Source organism: Malaclemys terrapin, chromosome 4 (assembly GCF_027887155.1).
Source record: "Malaclemys terrapin pileata isolate rMalTer1 chromosome 4, rMalTer1.hap1, whole genome shotgun sequence".
NCBI classification, from domain to species: Eukaryota; Metazoa; Chordata; order Testudines; family Emydidae; genus Malaclemys; species Malaclemys terrapin.
The window spans coordinates 92,460,457-92,486,920 of record NC_071508.1 but is presented as its reverse complement, the minus strand read 5'-3'; the positions used below and the strand labels follow the sequence as shown (position 1 = coordinate 92,486,920).

General features: G+C 46.3%; 1 protein-coding gene across 1 annotated transcript in view; it reads left to right on the top strand.

Annotated features, from left to right (window-relative positions):
* Nucleotides 1-9,056: 9,056 nt before the first annotated feature.
* The window catches only part of LOC128837012 (carbohydrate sulfotransferase 9-like), a 43,382-nt gene continuing 25,974 nt past the window's right edge, over nt 9,057-26,464 (top strand). Inside the window, exon 1 of the mRNA XM_054027806.1 lies at nt 9,057-9,139. Within this exon, the coding sequence (XP_053883781.1) occupies nt 9,059-9,139 (81 nt within the window). The 5' untranslated portion in view covers nt 9,057-9,058. The remainder of the gene's footprint in view (nt 9,140-26,464) is intronic.

Genomic DNA, 26,464 nt, shown 5'->3' with positions numbered 1-26,464 from the left:
CACTTTATCTCCCTACATGTTCTGACCTCAATAAGGTAGCTTTCCTTGCTGATCCCTACCATTTTCCACTCTTTGTAGGCTTTCTGCTTTTTCTTAATCACCTCTCCTGAGATGCTTGCTCACATCTAGCTTGATCTACAACTCCTGCCTATGAGTTTTTTCCCTTTTCTTCAGTCCAATCCACTTCCCTAACTAATTTCCTTAATTTTTTTAAGTTAGCCCTTTTGAATTCAAAAACCCTAGTCACAGATCTATTTTTGTTTATCCTTCCATTTAGTTTAAACTGAATTAACTCATGATTGCTTGAACCAAGGTTGTCCCCTACAACCATTTCTTCTATGAGGTCCTCACTACTCACCAAAACCAAATCTAAAATGGCATCCCCTCTTGTTGGTTCAGCAACTACTTGGTGAAGGAATCCATCAGCTACCGCATCCAGGATATGGAGCCCTATTCTTACTACTAGCAAGTAGTCCTCCAGTCTATATTTGGGAAATTAAAGTCCCCGGGTATGTCTACACCACAAAATTAGGTCGAATTTATAGAAGTCGATTTTTAGGAAGCGATTTTATACAGTCCATTGTGTGTGTCTCCGCTGCCCGTTGGAATTCTGGGTTGAGCTCCCAATGCCTAATGGGGCAAAAACATTGTCATGGGTGGTTTTGGGTACATGTCGTCATTTGCCCCTCCCTCTGTGAAAGCGTGATCACGATAGTGATGAGGACATGGACACAGACTTCTCTCGAAGTACAGGCCCTGGCAATTTGGACATCATGGTTGTAATGGGGCAGGTTCCTGCTGTGGAATGCCAATTCTGGGCCTGGGAAACAAGCACAGACTGGTGGGACCGCATAGTGTTGCAGGTCTGGGATGATTCCCAGTGGCTGCGAAACTTTTACATGTGTAAGGGCACTTTCATGGAACTTTGTGACTTGCTTTCCCCTGCCCCGGAGCACAAAATACCAAGATGAGAGCAGCCCTCACAGTTGAGAAGTGAGTGGCGATAGCCCTCTGGAAGCTTGCAACGCCAGACAGCTACTGGTCAGTCCGGAATCAATTTGGAGTGGGTAAATCTACTGTGGGGGCTGCTGTGATCCAAGTAGCCAACCCAATCAGTGAGCTGCTGCTATCAAGGATACTTGCATCTGAAGAAGTGAGGTTCTTACCCACGAAAGCTTATGCTCCCAATACTTCCGTTAGTCTCAAAGATGCCACAGGACCCTCTGTTGCTATCAAGGATAGTGACTCTGGGAAATGTGCAGGTCATACAGTGAACTCTTTGAGAGAAGCCAGAGGCTACATCTATGAGTCAGCAGGACATGCTGGGATATGCCTATGAATAGGGAACTCCAAGTACTTTTCCATGCCCATTTGCTGTGAGCTTGTGTTTGGACAAAAGATGTATAAGCCATATGGAAGAGAATATAAAAAGGCAGCTGCATCACCTCCATTTCATCTTCAGTCGTGCTTCTCACCTCTGGAGTAACTTCTGAAGCACTGGAATGGGTTACCTAGGGAGGTGGTGGAATCTCTATCCTTAGAGATTTTTAAGACCCAGCTAGACAAAGCCCTGGCTGGGATTATTTAATTGGTGTTGGTCCTGCTTTGAGCAGGAGATTGGACTGGATGACCTCCTGAGGTCTCTTCCAACCCAATAGTCTATGATTCTATCATTCTCTACAAACTGAAGCTTTGAATAAAGGACTGATAGACCCATCCAAGCTTTGGATGTGTTCCAGAGGGACTTTACAAGTCAGCAAACCGACCAATGCTGCTAAGAACCTGATATATGGATTCTGAAGTCATATGTATGTATCTGATTGCTTTGACCATCTAACAACTCTCTTCCTGTTCTTTTCTTTTCTAATAAACCTTTGGTTTTAGATACTAAATGATTGTCTGGCAGCATGGTATTTTGGGTAATATCCAAACTAGTATTGATCTGGTAATGTGGTTGGCCCTTTGGGGATCAGAAGAATATTTTGTATAATGACTAGAGTTTTAAGTAACGTTTCACTTTTCTGGACCTATTTGCTGATTGGGAGCCAGAGACTGGAATGCAGAGAAGGGGGCTATGTTGGTTCTTTTTTCTAGCTTCTTGATAACCATGTGAGGGATCAGGAGCACAGTTTGTGACTGGTTCATGAATCTAACTATAGTGTTAACCACCAGTTTTGGGAAAATCTGCTCTTCTTTTTGAAACCTGCCCTGTCCTTGGCATTTTCATTGTGAGCTACCCTAGGCACCTCGAGTCATGGCTTGTCTACTTAATCAATGTAACAAATGTTTCACCTGTGTGAGATTTTTCCTTCTGCTGATCTGATTGCCTTGAAGGTATGTGAAATTCACAGAGATCCTTGGTATGATGGGGGAAAGGGATGGGGACTATGGCCTTTCATATACAGATGTTTCAGAGCATCCACTTTTAGTCTAGATTATTTTAATTTTCACTTAATAAAAAAATACAAAGTAGTGTGTGTCTCTAATCATGCAGGAACCTCCAATGGGAATCCTCTAGCAGGCAGGCAGACATCTTAAATGTAAAGGTGCAGGGCACCAAACAGAATCATTACTACATATACATCTGGAAATTGCAAGAGTACAGGAGTGCTCTCACCATACCTCATCAAGTCCCCTACCCTTGTGGGTGTTGGAAGGAGTTGGTGCAGATGCAGGAAAGCTGGCATTGTGCCAGTTTGGGTTCCTTCCACCCCCGTCATGGGAATGCTCAGCTAAAAAGTGTGTAGCAGCTTCGGAGACTCTTTGCACTGCCACAGCTGGAGTCAGAATCTGGCCCATGGTCTGATCTAAAATGAAAACTTCAATCAACTCTTCTCTCTTAGAGAAGTGACCGACCAGGAAGTTGTTAACTTTATTCTAAAAAAACCTAAAACACAAAAACAATCCAACAATAATCACCGTCACCAGTCAGAATATTTGGACATTCAGTGGGATGTTTCTACTCTGTGTGCATTGCAACATTCACTATGACATCGTGAGGAAATGTGAGATCCTGCAGGAAGGTGTTAAACATGTTCTCAAGGGTATTTGAGCCCCAGAAGGTCTGTATTATCCTAGCTTTAAGAGGTATGACTCTGAGAAATGGACCAGTGATGTTATCACAATGGAGTATCTCAGAAAGCTGAGCTCACAGCAAATGACAACAGAATCAAAGTTGTCAAGTACTTGCCTTTGATGGGCTCTTAGACTCACTCAGCCTATTTTATTTTTCTAAAAAATTAAAAATGGGAAGCAGTATTTGACCACAGCCCTGAGAAAACCCAAACTGCCCCCTCTCTGCATGCAGGTGACACATTTATATAATTCATGTTTTTAAAGCTGTTCCTTAATTCATCAAAATTGCAGGTGCTATGTCAAGAGTTAGCCAGCGCAGCAATTCCAGTTCCTAATGACCTACAGGAATATGTTACATTTCCCTCCTCTCCCCTCAAATGCTGGTCCTTTTAGGCGGGAGCAGGGTGTGTAGGGTTGCCCCTCAAGGTTGTCTGAAGAGTGAAGCTCTCCACCCTTTCCCTCAAACAACTTTCCTGGCTGGTGAACCACCCTGGATGGTTCCCAGGCTGGAAAGTGATAGTCTGATGAGCCACAGAAGGCTCATGAGTATTGAAATGAAGCATGACCCGAGAGAGACAGCATGGAAATATAGGAGAGGGCCATTACTGAGCGGCAGTAGTGGGGAGATATACTTGGTCCCCTCAGATCTTCCATATTGCTACTATTCCCCATGTCCACCATTCTGTCTTATGTGTTGTCTCACCCACCCTTACAATAACCTCATTCCCCACATATTCTCCACACACATCAGCGTGGTGGGGGTCATCTTGCTCCCATATCCATTGCCTTGCATAAGTTCCTCTCTCCAAAATGTCCCCCAGATATTTCCTTTAGTTTGCAGAAGCAGCTTCTTATTCCTGCCAGCTGTGCTGGGCTGACAAGCCTCTTTAGTCTCATCAGATTTTCTCTCCTTGCCAGCAAACCCTAGCAGGTTTACAGGCAGGAGAAGCTGTCTGCTGAGCAAGGCCGCTATCTCTGCTCCTCCCAGATCTTCAAGGACAAGCCTCTCCCTCTCTTGTTATAACACAAAACCTTAAATTTGACCTCATGTATTCCCCATGAACACATAACAAATCAGACACATAGAGCCAGTGCACCTATGTAGCTGAGGTTACATGTAAAGTTTTGCATTAGTGCAGGTGCCACAGGGAGCCATGCCAGGGTGCCCTCTTGTGGCATGACATGGTCCTATGGTGCACTGCCCTCAGTTCCCTCTTGACTCTTGTACACTTATTCCCAGTCAAGAATACACTAAACAAAAATTTCCCTTTTGTGAGGCCTCATTTATTAAGTCTCTTACAGCATGTCAACATTTTTTAAGCCCTCAAGTCCAGCTCTTGTTCCCCTTGATTCAGGGTTCCCACAGCCCTCCTCCTGGGCCTGTGCAACATTTTGGGTAGATTTTTCCCTCTATGGGTCAGGAATCACACAGCCCTTCTTTTAGCATCTGCACTGATAATTCAGGTCAGTTGTGGTTTAGAGGAGATGTGAAAGCAGCTATAAAAAAAAATGGAAGAAAGGGGAAATAGATAGCAATGAATATAAATTAGAAGCTAGGAATTGCAGAAAATTGATAAGGGAAGGACACAAGGAGAAATCTATGGCCACCAGAGTTAGGAACAATAAAATGGAGCTTTTAAGTATATAAGGAACATAAGGAATCCTAACAATGGTCCATTACTAGATGGAAATGATAGAATTGTCAATAATAATGAAGGAAAAGTACAAGTGTTCAGTCTATTTTTTTCTTCTCGATTTAGAAAAAAGCCAGATGAGGATTCATGTTGGATGATGATGATGATTAGTGATGAAACACTTTCAATTCCAATAATAACTAAGGAGGATGTAAAACAGCAGCTTCTAAAGTTAGACAATATTTGACAATATTTGATCAACAGGCCCTCAGGAGACCCAGAGCTGAAGGCTCCTGCCTGCCTAGTGCAGGAAGTAGTGACTCCTCTCCTGCTGAGAGGAAGGCTACAGTTGAAGCTTCCTTCTGTTGAACCTATCAGCTAAAGCTGCTCAGCAGCCAGCAGGGGAAGAGAGGTGAGAAGATGGAGTGCTATGAGTGCTGCTGCCCTCAGCAGACTTGGCCTCTGTCCCCTTTGCTGCTTCCCTTCCCTTCCCACCCAACCAAAAGTGCATTTGGGGGAAGGCACTGTTGCCTCCTACCAGCTGTACATTGAGAACTCTTAATCAGAGTCAGCTGTAGGTAGTTTTTATTCTTGATTTGCTAGTTAAACTCATCAGAATGTTAACCTGAGCTCTATGAATGGCTGAATGAAAAGACAATTCCAGGAGGTTATTGCACAGTGAATGTTTATCTTCCTTTCTTCTGCATATCATCTCTTTAAGGTCCTACACTCTTCCCTCATAAGTCATGTTTTCTCGACCTTTAATCATTTTTGTTGCTCTTCTCTGGACTTTTTCCAATTTCTCCACATCTTTCCTGAAATTGTCTCCCAAAACTGGGCAGAACACTCCAGTGGAGGCCTCATCGGCATGGAGTAGAGCAAAAGAATTACTTCTTGGGTCTTGCTTACAACACTCTGCTAATACATCCCAGAATGATGTTTCCTTTTTTTTTTTTTTGCCACAGTGTTACACTGTTCACTCATTTTGCTTATGATCCACTATGACCCACAGATTTTTCTCCACAGTACTCCTTCCTAGGCAGTTATTTCCCATTTATGTGTGCAACTGTTTGTTCCTTCCTAAGTGGAGCACTTCGCCTTTGTTCTTATTGAATTCCATCCTGTTTTCTTAGCCCATTTCTCCAGTTTGTCCAGACGATTTAAATTTTAATCCCATCCTCCAAAGCACTTGCAACCCCTCCCAGCTTTGTGTCATCCACAAACTTTATAAGTGTTCTCTCTATGCCATTATCTAAATCATTGATGAAGATATTGAACAGAACCAGACCCCACTTGAGATGTCCTTTGAGCTTGACTGTGAACCTCTGATAACTACTCTCTGGGAACGTTTTTCCAACCCGTTATACACCCACTTTATAGTAGCTCTATTTAGGTCAGCGATTCTCAAACTGTGGGTCGGACCCAGAAGTGGGTTGCGACTCTGTTTAATGGGGTTTCCAGGGCTGGGATTAGACTTGCTGGGGCCCAGGGCTGAAGTGCGAGCCCCACTGCCCAGGGGCTTCAGGCCCGGGCAATGGGCCTCAGGCTTCAGCCCTGGGCAGTGGGGCTCAGGTTACAGGCCCCCTGCCAGAGGCTGAATTCTTTGGGCTTCTGCTTTGGTCCGCCACCTGCGGCGGTGGGGCTCGGGCGGGCTCAGGCTTCAGCTCCTCACCTTGGGGTCTGTCATAACTATAAAGGGAAGGGTAACAGCTGTCCTGTGTACAGTACTATAAAATCCCTCCTGGCCAGAGACTCCAAAATCCTTTTACCTGTAAAGGGTTAAGAAGCTCAGGTAACCTGGCTGACACCTGACCCAAAGAACCAATAAGGGGACAAGATACTTTCAAATCTTGGGGGGCGGGGGGGGGGGGAAGGCTTTTGTTTGTGCTCTTTGTTTGGGAGTGTGTTCGCTCTCGGGACTGAGAGGGACCAGACATCAATCCAGGTTCTCCACATCTTTCTGAACAAGTCTTTCATATTTCAAACTTGTAAATAAACAGCCAGGCAAGGCGTGTTAGTTTATCTTTGTTTTCTCAACTTGTAAATGTACCTTTTGCCAGAGTGTTTATCTCTGTTTGCTGTACTTTGAACCTAAGACTAGAGGGGGGTCCTCTGAGCTCTTTAAGTTTGATTACCCTGTAAAGTTATTTTTCTATCCTGATTTTACAGAGAGGATTTTTTACCTTTTTCTTTAATTAAAAGCCTTCTTTTTAAGAACCTGATTGATTTTTCCTTGTTTTTAGATCCAAGGGGGTTGGATCTTGATCCACCAGGAGTTGGTGGGAGGAAGGAGGGGGATGGTTAATTTCTCCTTGTTTTAAGATCCAAGGGGTTTGGATCTGTATTCACCAGGGAATTGGTGGAGAGTCTCTCAAGGCTACCCAGGGAAGGGAATTAGTTTTGGGAGTGGTGACAGTGGACCAGATCTAAGCTGGTAGTTAAGCTTAGAAGTTTTCATGCAGGCCCCCACATTTGTACCCTAAAGTTCAAAGTGGGGAAGCAGCCTTGACAGGGTCATGCAGTAATTTTTGTTGTTAGAAAGGGGTCGCGGTGCAATGACGATTGAGAACTGCTGATCTAAGCTGTATTTCCCTAGTTTGTTTATGAGAATGTCATGCAAAACAGTATCAAAACCTTACTAAAGTCAAGATAGACCACATCTACTGCTTCTTCCCTGTCCACAAGGCTTGTTACCCTTTTGTGACTGTAGTTTTCTATATCTATGGATGAAACAACGCCCCTATTAAAAGTATAATTGGTCTAGAACACAGCAGCCTTTCTGTCTGGCAACAGAGATAACATAGAGTACAATATCCCAGGGCTCTGCTGTACTCAGTGGCTCACAATGGAATTACTGGGTCCTGGTAAAATTTTGGTCTTCATCTCCAAAACTCTTTAGGGGTCTGGCCTAGATTACCTTGGGAACACCTCATTCTGCATGGTAATGACCGGTGTGATGCTCTGGAACACTGGAACTGTCAACCACAAAAGTGAAAATAGAGCCAGTTGAAATTTTTCAAATTCTGAAATTCTGATGAAATTTCATTTGTAAAAATTGGAAAAAATCAGTAAAATGTTAATAATCTGCCAACTCCATTTTTGACTGATGATAAAGCATGACATTTTAATAAAATGTTGGGAAAATAAAATGGGAAAATTAAAAAAAAAAGTTGCAAATTTCCCACTTGTGCCCCCTCTCCCCCAATCATCTGTAAGTGACACTCTTTGAACAGGTCAGAGAGCTATCTTGGCAGCTGGCCCATGAAGTTGTAACTCGGTTATGGAGAGATCTGACTGACCTATTTCTTTGAACAATTTTCCTGCAAAAATGCCAGAAACAAAGTAAAAGGCCAAATGGTAGATAGGAAAAAAGATAACTATATCTTTGAGTATGCCTTAGAACGGTGTGAAATACTCAAGATACCACGGTGATGGATGTGATATAGGAATACAAGATTTAGGGAAAGATTTAACAGAGGCACACAAAGGTATGAAGGATCTAAAGAAAGGACTGGTCAATTTTCTTTTTTCTTATCGCCCATAATACCAAAGGTAAGGTGGAATCTGATGAAAGTAAATGCTAGGACATTTAGAACACATAAATAGACGTCTTACCCCATTGTCCCCCAGGGAATTCACTGCAGTAGGAGGCCAGCATGGTCAAATACTGTAGCCTGGATAATTTTATGATCACTGTTATTTCTGATTATACAAACTAAGTTGATATAGGTAATTACATTTCACACTCAAGAATATGAGATCCAGAGATGTGTGTGATGGGAGTGGTAAGTGGAGGCAGTGCTTAAAGTGGTCTGAAAAAAGTGGGTCTATCAATCTGGGAGCAGCAGCTTTGGTAAGACAGTGCTGGAAAGTGCACTGCTTAGTTACCCAGCTCAATTATTATTATTTTTAGCTGGGTCTGGGACCCTTGGTGGTGCCTCTCCACCCCACTTTAAGCACTGAATGGGGGATGAGGGAAAGTGAGAAAGGATCACACAACTACCTAGGTGCGCTGTGGCAATATTTCACCTTCTAGTATTGTTCATTGCATCAGGCAGAATAATAGACTACATGGATTTGGGGTTTGAGCCAGTATCAAAACTCCCATGATATTATTTTTTGGGTAGAGAAATGACTAGGAAACAAATTGTAGATCATACGCCGAGGATGAAGCACATGATAAACTATAAAAGGTTATTACTGAGACACACACAGACATAGAAAAGGAGTTAAACATTTACCATATGAGCTAGGAATAGAGATACATCACAGAGAATGAGAATACGCAGATTGCACTGCCCCCATTGAACAGATCATATACCAACCTTTTATTATTTAAACTGCACATAATGAAACAGAAAAGAGAAATGAGCTGTCCTGACCGGATTGTTTGCATAGGCAGAGAAACTTTGCATGGGCCAGACATCCAGGTAAGGCAAAGGCAAACGCTCACCTCTCTCCCCTTTGCACACCAGTCCATAAAATGGAGGTGCACTTTTCCCTGGCATGTTCTTTCCGTCACTGAATTGTTCATTTTCTGTCTAATATGGCTTAAGGGAGCGGGTCTTCTCCATCTGAGGTTGTCTGATAGGAGAGCACAGTGGGCTTCTGTGTAACGTCTTGTGATCCCATGGCTCTTACCCATATGTGAAATGGCTTCCCACCTTGCTGTGCGGCACAGTGGGTTTCTTTTAGTTTGTACCTTTAAAAAGATATAGACGGGCCTCTCTCTCTCTCTCTCTCTCTCTTTCTCTGCAGAAATACATTATACTGTTCATAAACTTCCTCTTAGGCATTCACTGTGTCATGAGGAGGTGTTTGTGGGAGATATTTATTTTTCTTTGGGATTATTATTGCTAATTCTTTTTGCTCTGATAATTTGATGGTATAAAAGTGTAAACCAGCAAATTAAAACCTCCCAGGATGGCACAGGTGTCTAAAAAGGTCTGTTCTCTAGGTCTTTGGTTTGACCCTGGGTCCTGCCAGTAATGACTGTAGGGTTTTATTGTTCATAATCTATGTGGCATTATAAATGCATATGGCATTTTACAAAACATGGTATAAATCAATGTCTCTCCCCTGAAGAGTTTACACTGGAACCCAGACAAGGCAAAACACGGGGGAGACCATTAAGGAGTTGGAAGTGCAGAGGCAGATGAAGTCATCAGGGTAGGGAAGATCTATGGAAGAAGTGGGTTTTCAAAAGTAGAACAGCTGAAAAGTAACGGGGAGAGGTGCTCTGTTCCAAGAATAAGGGGTAGCATTAGAGACGGTGCAAAGCTACAGGTGAGAGGTGAGGAAGGGTGTTATAGAGAGGGAAGTTTGGGAAGCGTGTTGGTTTCTTGCGCAGAGTAGGAGTAAATGAGAGTGGAGATTTAGTTGGCAGCATGATTGTGCCAAGTCTTGAAAGTAAGGGCAAAAGCTTGAATGCAGTGCAATGAAGAGGCACTGAAGGACTCCGAGGGGTGCTGTAGTGGCGGCAGAGGAGGATTTTAGCAGCAGCATTTTGCCGGGAGAGAGGGGAGATGCCAAAAGCATGGATAAGGATTTTAGCAATAGGGATAGAAGGGGAAAGGGCAGATTTTCACTGGAGTGTAGAGGAGGATGTGACAGGCCTCAGCAAGTTTAACAGTCGCCACTGGAGTTGGTGGAGAGTAGCCCATTAAGTATAACAAGGTGCAGTCTTTTACTAGCATGTCTAAGTGACCCAGCCTTATTACCTTAAAAGGAGGATGTGGGCGAAGGAGGAGGAGTCAGAACTGAAATGGAGTTTTGAGCCTAGGAGCATAGTCAATGGTAATAGAAAAGGGAGGAAGTGGATGAAGTAGCAGGAAAGGTGAGCAACTGAAGTCCTGTTTACCAATGTTTTAAAAAATTCCTAGGGACATTTTCTCTAAATAAACCTGGAGCAACAACCCCAACAGTCAGAGCACTATGGGCACAGCCAAGAGTCCCTCTTTGCCTCCTGCTTCTCAGGTTTTACCCCTTTTCCTTCCACCATCAGATTAATTTCCACCCTCCTCCCCCTTGGAAATCCAGTATGTAAAAGGAAGCCATTTTTATTCGTACAAAGTCATATGAACTTATCTACTAAGCCGATTACAACTATTTGATATCGGAAGTCAAGGCTATTGGTGTTTTGTAGCTCATGGAGCTATTTGTGCTAGGCACTCATCTACTGAATCAGTGTAACAAACTCGTCACCTGTAGGAGATTTTCCTTCTGCTGATCTGATTGCCATGAATGTATGTGAAATTCAGAGTTAGGTCCTTTGATATACTGGGGGTAAAGAATGGGGAATGTTGTGTTTTCCATACACTGATGTTTCAGAGTGTCCACTTTGAGTCTAGATTATTTTGATTTTCAATTAACAAAAAGAACATACAAAGCAAGAAAAACATATAAAATTGTCCTGAGAGACAAACCAGTGTGTGTCTGAAACGCTATAGGAGCCTCCATCACGAATCCTCTAGTAGGCAGGCAGGCAGATGTCTTGCATGTAAAGGTGTAGGGCACCAAACAGAATCATTACTACATACACACCTGGAAATTGTCAGAGTACAACAGTGAGCTCACCACACCCCGTCACACCTCCGACCCTGATGGGCAATGGAAGGAGGAGGTACACAGATGCAGTATACCTGGTGTTACACCAGTTTGGGTTTCCCCCCAGGCTGGGGAATACTCAGCTAAACAGGTGAAGCAGCTTTGAAGACTTTGCACTGCCATAGCCAGAGCCAGGATCTGGCCCATGGTCTGATTCAGTATGAAAACTCCAGTAAACTCCTCTCTCCTCTCGCTCTAGATTATATGAGTACAAGGCACTTGGCAGGCTACAAGACGTTGCTATAGAACCATACTCAGGCATGGAAATGGATTAAACATTGACCATATTTTCCAGAAACACAGACAATAAAAGGCATTACAATTTGCAAATGGGGCTGCCCACAGGGAACATAGGGAAACACCTACTTTTAACATTGTGTGTGTTATGAAACAGAAGACGGAAATGAGCCCTCCGTTAACAAAGTTTGCCAGCCAGACGCTCCTCCTGAAAGGCATCTGTGTGTGGGCAAAGAACCTTTGTCTGGGTCAGACATCCAGGTAGGGTAAATGCAAATACTCTCCTCTCTCCCCTTGCATATCATGCATTAACTATAAGTTAATTCCCCTGGTGTGTTCTTCCCCGCTCCGAATAGTTTATTTTCTGTCTAATATGGTTTAGGGGAGTGGGACTTCTCCATTTGAGGTTGTCTGATAGGAGAGGGCAGTGAGGCTTCCTAGTAACTTGTCATGGTCCCATGGTTCTTACCAGCGTGTGAGAGGGCTCTCCACCTTGCTCTGCTGTGCAGCCATTTTCTTTTAGTTTATACCTTTAAAAGCTACCATAGACTAGAGTTTCCCACCTCTCTCTCCAAAGAAATACCATGTATCAGAGGTGATGTATGGGGGGAGGAGGGGCGGTTATGTGGGATCATGTGTCCCCCCCCAGTTTTCTGCCAGGTTTATATTTATATATTTTTTTTTGGGGGGGGGGGGGAGTAGTTCAAAATTGTGTCCCCGCACTATCAACAGTTGTGTCACCTCATTGTATTGTTAGAATACTTCGTTTGTTGAATTGCCTGTCTGACACGGAAGTTTGAGTAGGGGAATCTTTGTGTTTATTTAGGATTAAAGATTTTCATTCTTTTCACTCCCATAATTTAATGGTATAAGAAGTTTGGCAAATTAGAATGTCAAGACTACGAAGGTACAGACGCCAGGAACTAAGATAAAAATGCTTCTATTGTCTAGGCCATTGACTGTGCCCAGATATTATTGTAAATTAATATAATCTGAACGGGTAGTACCAGATATTATTATGGTTCCTGATGCTTTCCATTACAAGAGCCTTGTAGCAGGGTGGTCACCCCGCTCCGCGCCAGAGGGATTAAAAACAGCCCTGGGAGGGGGCTGTGGCTGGAGAAAGCAGCTTAGAGGCTGAGCTGATTGGGGGAAGTGGCTGCAGCTGGGGCCATGCCCCAACCAGACTCAGCTGGCCCTATAAAGGCTGGAAGCCAGGGGCAGACAGATAGTTTCCCTCTGCTTGTTGAGGGAGAAGGGCCTGGCTGTTTAGAAGCTGGGAAAGTTACCTGGAGTGGAGCAGGGTTGGGGAGCTCCAGCCTGGAGACCCCCCGGCTGTAGGCCTTGATAAAGGCCAGGACAGGTGCTGGGGCTACAGAGGGGTAGCCTGGTGTAGGCAAAGGCAGCAGGTCCAAACCCTGCTTTGCCAGTGATGAATGGCATGTACACTGCAGTCTGCCCCCAGTGAGCGGGGGCTAGATGGTGACTGGCAGTAGCCATATTCTGAGGTGAAGTGGCGATAGTCGGTGGGGGTTCCCCTGGGAGGGGGAGATCCAGAATTGTGGGGGTACTGCTGGGGGGCAGCACCCAGCTAAAGGGGCACCGGGGTCCGGTAGGGACACGGGGGCCAGCAGTGGTGGCGAGACACCGGCCTGAAGAGGGCTCTCTGGAAGCTGGAGAGCTAATTCCCAGAAGTAACCAGCAGGAGTTGCCGCCGGGTGAGTCTGCGCCAGCTTACAAGCCTGTTTTCAGTTTCTTATAACTGTTTGCACTGAAATTTTCCATGCCAGTTGTCTGCCTCAGGCTTCATTTTTTGAAAATTTTCAGACTAAATGTTGCAGCTGTTTCTGAGAATGAGTCTAGGGAAAATGTGTTGTTTTGCTCTTGTTCAAAAATTCTGTTGACCTTTTCTTCGAGAAATTCTAGCATCCATTATTCCGTGGAGCAGGGATTTTAATGTTGGCAGGGGGATGGATGAATCTTTTGTCATTCCCATGAAAATCAATACAAATTTGTCCAAGTCATTAGCTTTTGAAAAATGGCAGTTCACACATGCTCAATAAAGACTTGCTAGACCAAAATAGATTTATTGACTTGGTTGGTTATTGCCTGTCTAGTCTTGTTGTATAGTGCTGTGTATTTTCTCCAATATAGCCTAAGTGTTCTCTCTGGGGCTCGGCAAACCAAGAGTATATGGAATTGCTCCATGCTGGGTGCTCTTCCTAAGACTGAGCTACCAGCTCGCACTCTTTAAATCAGTCCTGCTACACTGTTCTCACTCATATTTTGGTGTCCTCACTGGCTACCAGTGTGCTCCTGTTAATGATGGACTTGAGCTGTGGAGTCCACATCCAAACTCTCCTAAAGTTTGGGGAGATTTGGCTCATTAAGAACTAGATTGTACCAGCCAGACACAGTCCTGAGTAGGGAAGCCACACAGTCCTAGATTGAGAAGTTGTGCCTCAGGGTTTCCCAGTTTACAAGACAGGTGCACAGCTTGCATCATACTTTGGATTGAAGCAGCCTGTTCTCTCTGGTGTACCCAGCATCCTCCATGATATATATGTGAGTGTGTGTGGCTGAAGCCATTGTCCTCAGGTCCTTGAGTGCTGGGGACTGTGATTATGACTGGCCCTTACTCATGGCAAACAAAGTAAGGAGGTTCCTTATGTGCACATTAGGGCCAGTCACAGTTCAGACCTAAATAAAGCAAGCCTCTGTAAGAAACCTTGCATCTGAAGAAGTGAGGTTCTTACCCACGAAAGCTTATGCTCCCAGTACTTCTGTTAGTCTCAAAGGTGCCACAGGACCCTCTGTTGCTTTGGAAGAAACCTGTTTCATTCAGCATGATTAGCTAGTACGGTTGGAAATGTTATGTTCCAGACACAGGCGATTTTCCATGACGTTTTAAACTTGATGTGCTCTTGCATAAAGTTTTCAGCAGTCCAAGTGATGCAGGAGCTGCAGAAACCAGAGTTGCACTGAGTAAGGTAAACACTGAATGAAGCAGTGCAGGGTATCTGCATGGCACATGACTGTGTCTTCAAGATGATGGGATTTCTTTTTAAAAAACCTATGTAAGCAGAATCTGAATGAGCTCTCCCCTGACATCTAGTGGTGAGATATGGAAAAGACTTCAGGCGCTGATCTCATTTGCATGAACACACCCACCCTGCCTAGGTGCTCAGCATGATGGGATTGCTTGCCCAAATGACCACTTGTGGCTGGTTTTGGATCCCCAGTCTCCTTGTTATTGGGGCAGGAGTAATAAAGCGTTGTTATCCTTGTTATGTGAACCGAGGACAGCAGAACTGTACCTGGTGTACCCCAATGGAGGGACTTACCCTTAACTTAACAGCACTTGCTGGGCAGGGGACATGGGTTCCAAACCTCAATGAGTTGGGACAGGTATAGGTGGTGTGGCTCCCTGTTTAAGGGCTGAAGCACATTTGACCCTTACTGAGGTCTACGTATTAGAAGATGTCCTTTGAGACAGTGTCTCTACTGTAAGAGACTGCCTAATGTGCCAGCAATGAGGCTTCCTCACTAACAGCTGAAATCACTAAGAGCTGTGTTAAGTGGGGGGCCCTGAAGTCATTTTGATGAGTGAACAGCTGGGTGGCTGGTGGAGAGGCGAGGCCAGCCGGGTGGCTGGTGGAGAGAGCCAGAGCAGATCCCTGCAGAGAGGTGTGGAAATTGGCTGTTGGGGCGAGCGAGTGCCCGAGCAGCAGAGTGTGTAAGGTGCCTCCTTGCCCACTCCCTCCATAAAAGGACTTTTGGGTTGCTGGACTTAAGAACCTGAGGGGAAAAGGACACTGCCCAACTTACTTGGGGGTGGGTCTTTTTTGCTCCTGGTTTGTGTTTATGAACCCTAGTTGCAGTGTTTTCCCAAATTAACGCTGAGTTTCTTTCTTTTATTAAAAGGATTTTGCTACACTCAGACTTTGTGCTTGTGAGAGGGGAAGTATTGCCTCTCAGAGGCACCCAGAGAGTGGTGTGTAATTGTCCCAGGACACTAGGTGGGGGCTCGAGCGGGTTTTGTGTTGTACTGTTGAAAAGGAACCCCTATACTGAACCCAGCCCTTGTTGCTGCTGGCTCCACCTGGCAGAAGGGTTACACCTAGGAAATGTGAGTGAAATGGTGTTAAGATAATGTTAATGTTGCACGGCTATGCTAGCAAATATCAACAAAGTCTGAAACGCACCAAATGCCTGAAATTCCTAGGAAATACAGTTGCAACTTTTTCCCTGTTTCCATGTGCATATATTTTATGCTACAGTCTTTACTATGTGATAATAGACTGATTCTCAAGTATAAATGTTCATACCTGCAATACAATACCATTAATGGCTATTAGCCAGGATGGGTAAGGATGGTGTCCCTAGCCTCTGTTAGTCAGGATGGTGATGGACAGCAGGAGAGAGATCACTTGATCATTACCTGTTAGGTGCCCCAGAGGAAGTGAACCTGGCATTGGCCACTGTCAGTAGACAAGATTCTGGGCTGGATGGCCCTTTGGTCTGACCCAGTATGGCCATTCTTATGTTCTTAATACAAAAGGAGTAATTTTGTTACATGGCTGTGTAGACAGCCAATGAGTGTCAACTAACATTATTGTCCCTCTTGGCCTTTATAAGCTAACCTATAATCCATCTCTGTTTAGTGTAATGTCTTCCAACCTATTTGCTTTGATTCTACATAAACCAGGCACTTACTGTGTATAAAATAGCTAAAGCACACTTGAAATGGTGTATTAACAACATTCAATAAAGGGAAAACAGAGATGTCCTTCATAGTCCTTCTTTGTTATTGTTCTGTTAACTATAGCCATATTACTCAGAGTGCCTTTCTGGTGTAATGGTGATTCTGTGGATATCTTACTTTAAACATCCCCTTTCCTTTATTTTTTTTCTCTAAAGGAATGTAACTGGGTATTCATGTGGAGTTGCCAATATAATTCCCTCTACTCCACATATTAGAAGACCCAATGTGAAAATCTTAAAATTGAAACAAGATCATTTATAGTTCTCTTCAAAATGGAGTAACAAAGTTCATGCAGAGAATGGAACCCAACTACTGATATTGATATCCGTTTCTAGATGTTTCTCCTGCCTTTTATTGTTCAGACCTACAGGCTCATTGTTTTGCTTCAGCACTCAAACATATCAGTAAGGATGTAATGATTAATGCAATTTCATTTTTTAACCTGGAATCTCTCCCTTATCATGGATAGAATGGTGAGGATCACTTTCGTGCTTAGGCATTAAGATTTGTCCTTACCAAAGGTTTGTTTGAGATACACCTGCATTTTTATGTTTATCACCTGATGATGTTAAATACCTTTGACCCTTTTTCATTAGTTTACTTTGAGCAAATAATAAACCAATTTGAGTGGAACTGATACTATTATACTGTTGCACTCTCTCTCTCTGTAAATTCATGCATGTGTGTGTGTGTGTTATAGGTGGCATAGGTAGCCTATGATTAAGGTTGCCCGACACTTCCCATTATGACACTGTGTTTTCAGTGGCTTCTAACTTTGCCAATCTTGAACTGTTTGTACTGAAATTTTTCATGCCAGGTGTCTGCCGAAGGCTGAATTTTAAAAAATGTTTCAGCTAAAATGGTTCAGCCATTTCTAAGAATGAGGTTAGGGAACAATATGCTATCGGTCAATGTTCTAACAGATAAAGCACTTATCTATATGTCAGAAAAACAGCTGCATTACCATGGGGGTTTTCAATCCGAGTGACGTGCTGGAGGTCTCATGATACCAGTGCTAAACAATCTTTGGAATTTCTAAAAATTATAGATGACAATTTCTTGCTTCAAAAAGTGTTGCATCCAACATGAAGGAATTCAACATTATATCCTACCTTGACTGATAATGAGAAATCAGTCACAGAAAAAAACGGTTACTCACCTTCTCGTAACTGTTCTTCGAGGTGTGTTGTTCACGTCCATTCCAATCAGGTTTGTGCGTGCGCATGTGCACAGTAGCTGGAAGATTTTTCCCATAGCAGTCTCTGTTGGGTTGGCCTGGGTGCCCCCTGGAGTCACACCTTCATGGCGCTCAATATAGAGCCCTGCCGCCCCCTCAGTTCCTTCTTGCCAGCAACTCCAACAGAGGGGTGGAGGGTGGGTATTGGAATGGACATGAGCAACACATCTCGAAGAACAACAGTTACGAGAAGGTGAGTAACCGTTTTTCTTCTTCGAGTGCTTGTTCATTTCAATTCCAATCAGGTGACTCTCAAGCCCAAGTTCAGGAAGTGGGGTTGAAGTCATCCACTGATTGGAGCATGCTCTTCCAAAGGCCGCATTGTCTCTGGCCTGCTGGGTAATCGCATAGTGCGTGGTGAAAGTGTGTATGGAGGACCATGTCGCTGCTCTGCAGATTTTCTGGGTGGAACCTGTGCCAGGAATGCTGTTGAGGAGGCCTGGGCCCTGGTGATCAGTGATCGAAGGTGTGGGCACCTTTGCTAGGTTGTAGCACTCATGGATGTAGGACGTGATCCATGACGAGATACGTTGAGAGGAGACAGGAAGACCTTTCATTCTCTCTGCCACTGCCATGAATAACTGGACAGGCTTTCGGAACAGCTTCATTCTCTCGATGTAGAAGGCTAGCACTGTGCGGACATCCAATTAGTGAAGTCTCTGCTCCCTGCTGCTGGAGTGTGGCTTAGGATAGAACACTGGGAGAAAGGTGTCTTGGTTGATATGAAACTGGGAGACCTCCTTTGGGAGGAAGGCCGGGTGGGGTCGGAACTAGGGTGATCATATAGCAAATGTGAAAAATCGTGACGGGGGTGGGGAGAAATAGAAGCCTCTATAAGAAAAAGACCCCAAAATTGTGACTGTCCCTATAAAATCAAGGCATCTGGTCACCCTAGTCTAAAGTGAACCTTGTCCTTATAGAACACTGTGTAAGGGGGCTCTGATGTCAGGTCCTTGAGCTCAGACACCCTCCTGGCTGAGGTTATCGCTACCAGAAACACCACCTTGTATGAGAGAGAGAGAGAGCAGGGAGCACGTTGCCAAAGGTTCAAAGGGCAGTCCCATGAGTCTGGAAAGGACCAGATAGAGGTCCCAAGCTGGGACAGGCTGTTGGACATGCGGGTATAGTCTGTTGAGACCTTTAAGGAAGCGGCTAACCATAGGGTTAACAAAGACCGAGCAGCCCTCTGCGCTTGGGTGGAAGGCAGAGATGGTGGCCAAGTAAACGCTTATTGACAACATGAAGAACAGGAGTACTTGTGGCACCTTAGAGACTAACAAATGTATTAATAAATTTGTTAGTCTCTAAGGTGCCACAAGTACTCCTGTTCTTCTTTTTGCGGATACAGACTAACACGGCTGTTACTCTGAAAATTGACAACATGGACAGCCCCTGCTGCTTGAGATGGAGAAGATTGTGCCATTTATATTAGACTGACGCAAGCGTCGGGGACGAACTGTCCTGCACTGACCGTGATCTAGAGTTAGTAAGTCTGGGAAGAGCGAATGACCTTCTGAGATGGTCTGCGAACTTGTTCTGAACTCCGGAAAGGTACAATACTTGTAGATGTATTGAGTGGTCTACACAGAAGTCCCACAAGATGGGGCTTCCTGGCACACAGGAGAGGAACGTGCACCCCCCTGTTTCTTGATATAGAACATTGCCATTGTGTTGTCTGCCATAACTGATAGGGAGATGTATGTCAAGTAGTCTCAGAAAGTCTGGCATGCGAAGTGCACCGCTCTCTGACATTGATGTGGAGAGCGAGTTCCAACTGAGACCAGAGGCCTTGTGCTCGGAGCTCTCCCAAATGTGCTCCCCAGTCCAGAGCTGATGCATCAGTCACTAGTGAGAGGGACAGCTGAGGGCTGGTGAGGGGGACCCCCGCACATACTACCTGTGGGTCGAGCCATCACTGGAGGGAGTACCGGGTGAGGCAGGGTTACAATCCTGTCCAAGCTATCCTGGACTGGCTGATACACTAATGCTAGCCAAGATTGGAAGAGGTTGAAGTCTGAGTCTGGCATACTGTACCATGTAGGTACAAGCCACCATGTGTCCCAGGAGTTTCAGGTAATTCCTTGCTGTGGTGGTGGGAAACGATCTGAGACCTTGCTTCTGGGAGGTATGCCCTGGTTTGTGTTGAGTCCAGTATTGCCCCAATAAACTCTATCCTCTGAACTGGGGACAGTGTTGATTTCCCCTTGTAGCTTCTTCGTGAATTTGTTGAGTTCTTGCAGGTCTAGGATGGGCCTGAGCCTGCCCTTGGCTTTCGGTATTAGAAAATACCAAGAATAGAAACCCCTGCCTTTCTGCTTCTGAGGAACCTCTTCCACTGCTCCTAGCGAAAGGAGTGTGTGCACCTCATGTATAAGGAGTTGCTTGTGAGAGGGGTCTCTGAAGAGGGAAGGGGGGGTGGGAGGGCATAGAATTGGATGGCGTATCTCCTCTGCCGTGCGGCGCACCCAGTGTTTCGAAGTGATACAGGACCATGCACGATAGAAAGGGGACAGTCGGGAGGAAAAGGTAAGATGGGGTAGATCCAGTTTTTGTTCTGGTGCGCTGTCCTTGATTGCACCTTCAAAGGCCGGTTTTGGGCCGGAAGGTGGTTTGGGTTGGCCAGAGCCCTGGCCTGAGGACGGGTGCAGCCTTTTTTTGCCGTTCCTATTCCTTCTCCGGGAGCCGCCTTGTCAGTTCTTTTAGTAGAACCACGGAGGAGGTTGAGGCCTGAAAGGCTTCCACTATGTGGCAGGAGTGTGTAGGCCCAAGGATTTGAGGGTGGCTCTACAGTCTTTTAGGCTGTGTAGCCTTTTATCTGTCTTCTCCAAAAACAGAGTCACACCCTCAAAGGGGAGGTCCTGTATGGTCTGTTGGACCTGGAATGGGAGACCAGAGGCCTGGAGCCAAGAGCCCCTTCTCATGCCCACCCCTGTAGCCTTGACTTTCGTGGCTGGGTCAGCACTGTCCAGCGCAGCCTGGAGGGAAGCTCGGAAGATTAGCTTTCCCTCCTAAACCAAAGCCGAAAACTCAGCATGGAAGTCTAGGGGGAGAAGCTCTGCAAATTTTGCCATTGCCGCCAAGGTATTAAGAGTACCGGCTGACAACGGCTTCTTGGTTGGAAATATGGAGCTGTAATGCCCACCCATGGAATAGACCTTCCTCCCGAAAAGGTCAAGTTTTTTAGCCTCCCTGTTTTTGGGCGAGGGGCCTTGAAAACATTGCCGCTCGTGCTGGCTAGCAGTGTCCACAACAAGGGAATCAGGTTGCAGGTGGGAATAAAGATGTTCATAACCCTTAGAGGGCACAAAATATCACCGTTCATTGCACTTGGCAGTGGGTGGCAATGAGGCTGGGGTCTGCCACAGGGTTTTGTTGGTGTCTGATAGTTTTAATGAGCCTCAGGGCAATACAGGAAGGTCCAGAGGGCATGAGGATATCCATCATGGGACTGGAGTCCTTTACTACCTCCTCTGCCTTGATGCCCAGACCCTGGGCAACCTGGCGCAGCAAGTGCTGCAACACCCGATTGTTTTCAAGTGCTGGGGCTATGGTGGTGCTAGCCAGTGCCTCATCTGGCAACAACGGGGAGGAAGCTCCAAAGAACAGTGGCTGCTTCCTGCCATTGGCACCCAAGGGATCCTGTGTCTCTTGGGCATCCTGTGCAGGAACAGACACGGATGGTGTCGTGCTTAGTGCTGGGGCTGTCGGCACCGAACTCCGTGCCGGTGTCAGCATCGGCGGCACCGCTGGTGGTGCTGTCGGTGCTGGAGCCGGCATCAGTGCCTGTGCCGGGGTCGCTGTTGGTGGCGCTGGTGCCGATGTTGGCGCCAAAGCCAGAGCTAGTGCCAAAGCTGTCCCCGAAACCAGTGCCAGCACCACAGCCAATGGTATTGTGTTTCAGTGGCTGGTTGCTCAGCCAGTGGGATAAAGGTGGCTGATGCCACCGATGTTGCTGCTGAGTGGGACCCTTGGCTCCTTCCCATAGAGTCCAGAACAGCCCCTGAGAGGAGTTCTGCCACTGCGATGGCCAAGGTGCCGGGTAAGCCCATCCCTCCTGCCGCAACCTGGGCCTTCTGTTCCTGATCTTATTAGAGCGGTAGGAGTCTGACTTCTCCTCTGAGGTCTCCAAAAACGAAGACCATGGAGAAGCCGTGCTTCAGGGCACCGAGTGTTGGGCGCTCGGGGATCGACTAGGTTCTCTCTCCAGAGGTGTCTGTGCTGGAGGGTGCCATGGAGAAGGAGAGCGCTGGGACATCATCGCCGGCTTCCCTCTTGATTGCACCACGTCAGCAGTGGTGCTGACGGGGCAAAAGCCACCTCTGTGCTGGGGGCGAGAATGGCGCCATGAGACGCAGCAAGTCTTGAGCCACCTCGAAAGCCTCCAGTGTCAAGGGGAGTGTCAGTTGCTGGCCAGTAGGGTCCGGTGATCGCGGTGGGCTCGGACTCAACTGCTTTGCCTGGGCAGGAATCGACATGGCCTTGCCTGGGGACCTGATGCTGTGGCCCAACTGGGGTCTCACAGCCATTTGCTCCTTACACTTAGCTGGGGGAGAACACTCCCTCTCCGGCTGCTTCCTCATCTGAGGTACTGGCAACTGAGACCGGTGCCTGGCCGATTGGAGGACTCCTTTTTCAGCACCGGTTCCCGGGATGATGGTTCTGGGGCATTCCATGCCGACGAGGTCTGAGGTTTGACATGACAATGTCTGACACGGGGTCTGAGTGAGGGTGAAGAGCTGCCTCCATTAGGATCACCTTAAACCGCTGTTCACTTTCTTTAATAGTTCTGGGATGGAACTCGCGGCAGATCCTACACCGGTCTTTTTGGTGACCTTCCACGAGGCATCTTAAACAAGAAGCCTGGGGGCAGGGCCGGCTTTAAGCCAATTCGGCCTATTCCCCAGAATGGGGCCCCACGCCTAAGAGGGCCCCACAACATCCGGGGCTGCTGGCAGAGGGGAGGGGAAAAAAAAAAAAAGCCGTGTCCTGCTTCCCCCCCCCCCCCCAGCTGATCAGCGCAAGCCTGGGAGGGAGGGGTGAGAAGGAGGAATGCAGCATGCTTGGGGAAGAGGTGGGGCCAGGGCGGGGATTTGGGGAGGGATCCAATGGGGCAGGGAGGGGGTGGGGCTGGGGGCAGGGCCGGGGCAGGGATTTGGGGAAGGATCCAATGGGGCAGGGAGGGGGCTGGGCCGGGGTGGAGTTGCGGCGGGGAGGGGCGCAAGACAATTTGCGTCCCGGCGTGGGGCCCTGCACCTGCTAAAGCCGGCCCTGCCTGGGGGTCACTCTTTGATATGTGCTTAGCACAGACCTCACAGATTTTGAAACCCAGGGACCACGGCGTACCCCAGTTCTGGGGAGTCAGAAGGGGGGGAACCCCCAACTAACTCTAACTACTATACACTAATTAGAGAGAACTATATACAAAAAAACGGAGATAAAGGAACTTGCTAACCAAGGGCTATGGGACGTTCCAGCTAACCGTCACTGGTGGTAAGAAGAAACTGAAGGGGTTGTGGGTTGGCAGGGTTCTATATTGAGCGCCATGAAGGGGCAACTCCAGGAGGTGCCCAGGCCATATTTACAAGGTGGAGGACTCTATCCTGGGAAGGAGCAAGTCTGAAAAAGCCTTGGGAGTTGTCATGGATAATCATTGTGGATGTGCTGTCTGCTGTCCCCATGAATATTTGTCCAAATATGGAGAAATTATAAACCTTAGAATAATCACACTTTCCATATGCTCAGTAGAGACTTCTTAGAGCTTTGCAGCTAAATTCTACAAAGAGTATGCTCTGTACCCAGGGTATAAGGGCTAAGCAGGACTTTCCTTGAAATTGCTCCTCCCAGCTGCTGGGAGCTGCTGTAGTTCTAGAATTGAAAGCAGACAGACTATCCTTTCAGTGCTTTCAATGCACCCCCTGTAGGTACTCAGTGAATCTGACTGCTTCAAATATAGAAGGATGAGGAATGGTTGGGTAAGAGGGAAGAATGGGAAGGGGAGAGGCGATGGAGGATTGGATCCTGGGGGAAGAGGGACTAGGAGCTGAGAATGGAGATGGGCAGGAGCAAAGCAGGATATTAAGAGAAGATGGGGATATTATTTTTATGCAATGAGCATTATGGTTTTTCTTCAGTTTATACACTGCTGTTTTGTAACAGTATAAAAGCAACTGCTGTTGCTTTTAACACTTCCAAATGTAAGGATGTTAAATCTCCCTGTGTGTTCTGCTGATGTCTTTACCATGCAACATGTATATTCCTCTACATCATCATATTGAGAAGCACTGGGACAAGATACAGCAAGAATCTAATTACTTTGACCCCCAAAATACTTAACTCAATGTGCTGTGACAACTCCTTATGACACTGATTATAACTCTCATTGTGTTACCTTGTGCTTCCTTCCATCAGTCTGTTGTATCCACCTGTCTTCTCTTGTCTTGCAGTTGTTCTACAATTCAGCTCTTCAGGGCAGGGACCATCTGTTTGGTATATGTCTGCGCAGACTATAGCATGATGGATCACTCATTCCTGATTGAGGCTGTTAGGCACTCCTATGATAACTCAGTAATAAATAATTATGGACAGTTGGTCACATTTGTAAAAAGCTGACAGGTTTTAAAATGAGAACGAAATAGGTTGAAATGCTGTGCAGCCTGTGAATTTTTCCATTACCCACCTTTAGAACACACGCAAAGGGGAGAAAATGTTACACGAGGGTGTGTTTGATCACTCCAAACTTTTACAGAGTGATATGAGTGCCAGTGAATTTGTTCCTGTGGCTCCACTTCCCCCTGCTTTCTTTTTAATCACACTGTAACCAGAGAGAACAATATCATTCACAGTGGCTCTGACTACAAGAAGCGTTAAAATATAGACAATTTCTGCACAAAGACAATTTGCACCTTCCCACTTCTAGCAGACTTGGCCTTATTATGATGTGTATACAAGGAAATAAAAAAGATTAATGCTCTGGATTCAGTGCTCAGTGCGGTGTCCTGTCCTTTGGAATACGTATCGGTCACAATGAGAAATCTTGGTCTTTTGGTGCATCCCCTTCCCACAGTTCATTATATGAGTCCTGATTTCATCTCAGAAACAAAGTACCCTCTGTCTAGCTCGACTGACACTGGGAATCCTCTGGAATACACTAATATGGCTGTTAAATTTAATTAAAATACAGGCTGGAGCTGCTCCCTGAAAAGTTCCTCAGAGTGGTCTTGACTCAGGCCCTGATCTAAAGACAGCTGAAGTCAATGGGAGACATTCCACTAGCTTCAGTGGCCATTGGATCAGACCCATAAAGCCTATTTCACAGCGTGAGATTCCCTGTGCTTGACTGAGAGTATGTCTACACTACGGGATTAATCCGAATTTAGATAATTCGGATTTGAGAAACAGGTTGTATAAAGTCGAAATGAGTGCGGCCACACTAGCACAGTAATTCGGTGGTGTGCGTCCAAGTACCGGGGCTAGCGTCGATTTCTGCACCGTTGCACTGTGGGTAGCAATTCCATAGCTATCCCATAGTTCCCGCAGTCTCCCGCGCCCATTGGGATTGTGGGTTAAGATCCCAGTGCCTGATGGGACAAAAAACATCGTCGCAGGTGGTTCTGGGTACAGCCTCACTTCCTCCCTCCCTCCCTCCCTGCATGAAAGCAATGGATGGCAGACAACCATTTTCGCGCCTTTTTTCCTGGGTGGGTGAACACTGCAGACTCCATACCACGGCAAGCATGGAGCCCGCTGAGGTCAAGACAGCACTCATGAATATTGCAAACACCTTGCGCGTTCTCGTGGAGTTTATGCTCAGCCAGGACCAGAAAAACGAGGAGAGGAGGCAGCGGCGGCGGCAGCGCAGCGACAAGCATGATGAGGACATGGACACGGACACGGACACAGAATTCAGTGAAACCACAGGCCCCGGTGCTTTGGAGATCATGTTGTTAATGGGGCAGATTCTATCCATGGAACGCCGATTCTGGGCAAGGGAAACAAGCACAGACTGGTGGGACCGCATAGTGTTGCAGGTCTGGGACGATTCCCAGTGGCTGCAGAACTTTCGCATGCATAAGGGCACTTTCATGGAACTTTGTGACTTGCTGTCCCCTGCCCTGAAACGCCAGAATACCAAGATGAGAGCAGCCCTCACAGTTGAGAAGCGCGTGGCGATAGCCCTGTGGAAGCTTGCAACGCCAGACAGCTACCGGTCAGTCGGGAATCAATTTGGAGTGGGCAAATCTACTGTGGGGGCTGCTGTGATGCAAGTAACCAAAGCAATCACTCAGGTGCTGCTACGAAAGTTAGTGACTCTGGGAAATGTGCAGGCTATAGTGGATGGTTTTGCTGCAATGGGATTCCCTAACTGTGGTGGGGCAATAGACGGAACCCATATCCCTATCTTGGCACCGGAGCACCAAGCCACCGAGTACATAAACCGCAAGGGGTACTTTTCAATGGTGCTGCAAGCACTTGTGGATCACAAGGGACGTTTCACCAACATCAACGCGGGCTGGGCGGGAAGGGTTCATGACGCTCGCGTCTTCAGGAACACTATTCTGTTTAAAGGGCTGCAGCAAGGGACTTACTTTCCGGACCAGAAAATAACCGTTGGGGATGTTGAAATGCCCATAGTTATTCTTGGGGACCCAGCCTACCCCTTAATGCCATGGCTTATGAAGCCATACACAGGCAGCCTGGACAGGAGTCAGGAGCTGTTTAACTACAGGCTAAGCAAGTGCAGAATGGTGGTAGAATGTGCATTTGGCCGTTTAAAAGGTCGCTGGCATTCATTATTGACTCGCTCTGACCTCAGCCAAAGAAATCTCCCCATTGTTATTTCTGCTTGCTGTGTGCTCCACAATCTCTGTGAAAGTAAGGGGGAGACCTTTATGGCGGGGTGGGAGGCTGAGG